Consider the following 2,580-nt stretch of genomic DNA (forward strand, 5'->3'; position numbering starts at 1 on the left):
AAATGCAACAAAAAGAAAAGGCGCAACAAAAACTATTTTGCAAAAATGTCTGGATTGGAGAGAAAAAAACCTTCAAACTTGGACGAACAAAGACACTTAAAGTCGTCATGGAAACACAAACAACAACTTTGTTGAGAAAAAAACACATGAAGAGTTTCTTCTTAGGAGGAGACGCTGAAAGAAGAGAAACGTTCAAGAGATGAATCGGAGGTTCTTACCTTGGTCGTGATCCATGGTGAGTGTGTGTGTTCTTCTCAGCTCCTCACATTTATGGAGGTCAGCAGCTCCGCCCTCACGACTCTCATCACCTGATGTGGTCCTCCAGATGCTCTTCACCAATCAGAACTCAGAGCAGTCGTAAAACCAGTGAAGGTTCAAACAGCAGGTCCTAGTAAGGAAACTGAGGAGACTCATCTTGGACCTTCCAGTAAAAATGATTCAACCTTCAACTGAACGTTATGATTTGGAAATACATGTTGTGACATCGAATGACAACGACGAGTGTGTGAACACACACATCTGTGCAGTGATGACACGTTCAACACAAGTCATATTTGTAGAGCGTTTTTCTAGACCTGAGCTTAAACAATGAAGACAACAGTTAAAATATATACTTAAAAGAACAACAAACAAGGAAGTTAAGAAACAAATAAAAGTGTGTTGAGATGTTTCTTGAAGGAGTCAGTAGATCATCAAACACAGATGTTTCTTGAAGGAGTCAGTAGATCATCAAACACACATGTTTCTTGAAGGAGTCAGTAGATCATCAAACGCAGATGTTTCTTGAAGGAGTCAGTAGATCATCAAACACAGATGTTTCTTGAAGGAGTCAGTAGATCATCAAACACAGATGTTTCTTGAAGGAGTCAGTAGATCATCAAACACAGATGTTTCTTGAAGGAGTCAGTAGATCATCAAACACATATGTTTCTTGAAGGAGTCAGTAGATCATCAAACACATATGTTTCTTAAAGGAGTCAGTAGATCATCAAACACAGATGTTTCTTGAAGGAGTCAGTAGATCATCAAACACAGATGTTTCTTGAAGGAGTCAGTAGATCATCAAACACAGATGTTTCTTGAAGGAGTCAGTAGATCATCAAACACAGATGTTCTTGAAGGAGTCAGTAGATCATCAAACACAGATGTTTCTTGAAGGAGTCAATAGATCATCAAACACAGATGTTTCTTGAAGGAGTCAGTAGATCATCAAACACACATGTTTCTTGAAGGAGTCAGTAGATCATCAAACACAGATGTTTCTTGAAGGAGTCAGTAGATCATCAAACACAGATGTTTCTTGAAGGAGTCAGTAGATCATCAAACACACATGTTTCTTGAAGGAGTCAGTAGATCATCAAACACAGATGTTTCTTGAAGGAGTCAGTAGATCATCAAACACAGATGTTTCTTGAAGGAGTCAGTAGATCATCAAACACAGATGTTTCTTGAAGGAGTCAGTAGATCATCAAACACAGCTGGGGTGTAAGGCTGGATCAGATCACTGATGGAAGGCGAGACAGATCCTTCTTGTTGAGACATGAAAACAAACTGTTGCAATAGTCCAGACGGGAAGACATGGATTACAAGATCATGTTGTGACATCATTCATGTCAGACATGTCATGCGGCAGTGTTCTTGAAAGACTTTAGTGACTTCTTATCTTCCATTATTCAAATCTGTTCTTATTCTTGGAGACTTTAATCTTTATGTTGATGTCCATGTCTTCTTGTTTAACCTTCATCCCTGAACCTCAGCCCTTGAAAGTTAGGTCAGTTTTTCTGCTATGTTTGACCGTCTTTCCTTTGATGACTGAACGTTTTTGATTCACTGTTTCACTGATCATTGTGTTGAAATACTGGATCAAACCTGTTAAATCCAACTTGAAAATTCAGAAAAAACGGTGACCTTGGACAAATGAAGATCTCCTGAGTCTGAAGAGACTTTGTCGAAAGACTGAGCGTCTCTGGAAGTTCACTAAACTTGAGGTGCACAGACTTCACCTCAGGGATCTGATGTCTTCTTACAATGAGATGGTGGAAACTGCTAGATCTGATTACATCAGAAAACTGGTAGCAGCAAATAAGAAAAACCTCCAAAGTGTTGTTTGACACGATTAATTCTCTTGTGTCTCCTGCTCCTCAAATCACGCCTGTCTTCTGTGAAGCTGACAGCAATGCATTGTTGAGATTTTTCACTGACAAAATTAAATTGATCAAAGAGAAAATCTCTCCCCCTTTGTTTGGAACCTCTGCTGTCTCTGAGCCCCTCTCCTCCTCTTGGTCTTCCTTCACTGCTGTATCTTTGGGTGATATTTCAGCACTAGTGAACAAGATGAAACCCTCCTCTTGCTCAGATGACGTCCTTCCTTGTAGGCTTTTTATCAAAGTATTTGATGTAATTGGCCCCTGAGTTACCAATATGGTGAACCTCTCTCTTTCCACAGGGGTTTTTAACAATGCATTTAAACATGCCATTGTGGAGCCTCTGCTCAAAAAACCAGGCTTAGACCCAACTGACCTCAGTAATTCCAGGCCTATTTCTATTTCTTGTCCAAGATCTCGGAGAAGGTTGTGTCTG

At 39.8% G+C, this 2,580-nt stretch overlaps 1 protein-coding gene across 1 annotated transcript in view; it reads right to left on the reverse strand.

The window, feature by feature from the left end:
* Positions 1-234, reverse strand: part of LOC148064335 (ornithine decarboxylase-like) — an 8,010-nt gene extending 7,776 nt beyond the window's left edge. Inside the window, exon 1 of the mRNA XM_087809629.1 lies at positions 219-234. Within this exon, the coding sequence (XP_087665755.1) occupies positions 219-234 (16 nt within the window). The remainder of the gene's footprint in view (positions 1-218) is intronic.
* Between the last annotated feature and the right edge of the window lie 2,346 nt (positions 235-2,580).

The sequence above is a fragment of the Callionymus lyra genome, chromosome 15 (genome assembly GCF_982586985.1).
Source record: "Callionymus lyra chromosome 15, fCalLyr1.hap1.1, whole genome shotgun sequence".
Lineage (NCBI taxonomy): Eukaryota > Metazoa > Chordata > Actinopteri > Syngnathiformes > Callionymidae > Callionymus > Callionymus lyra.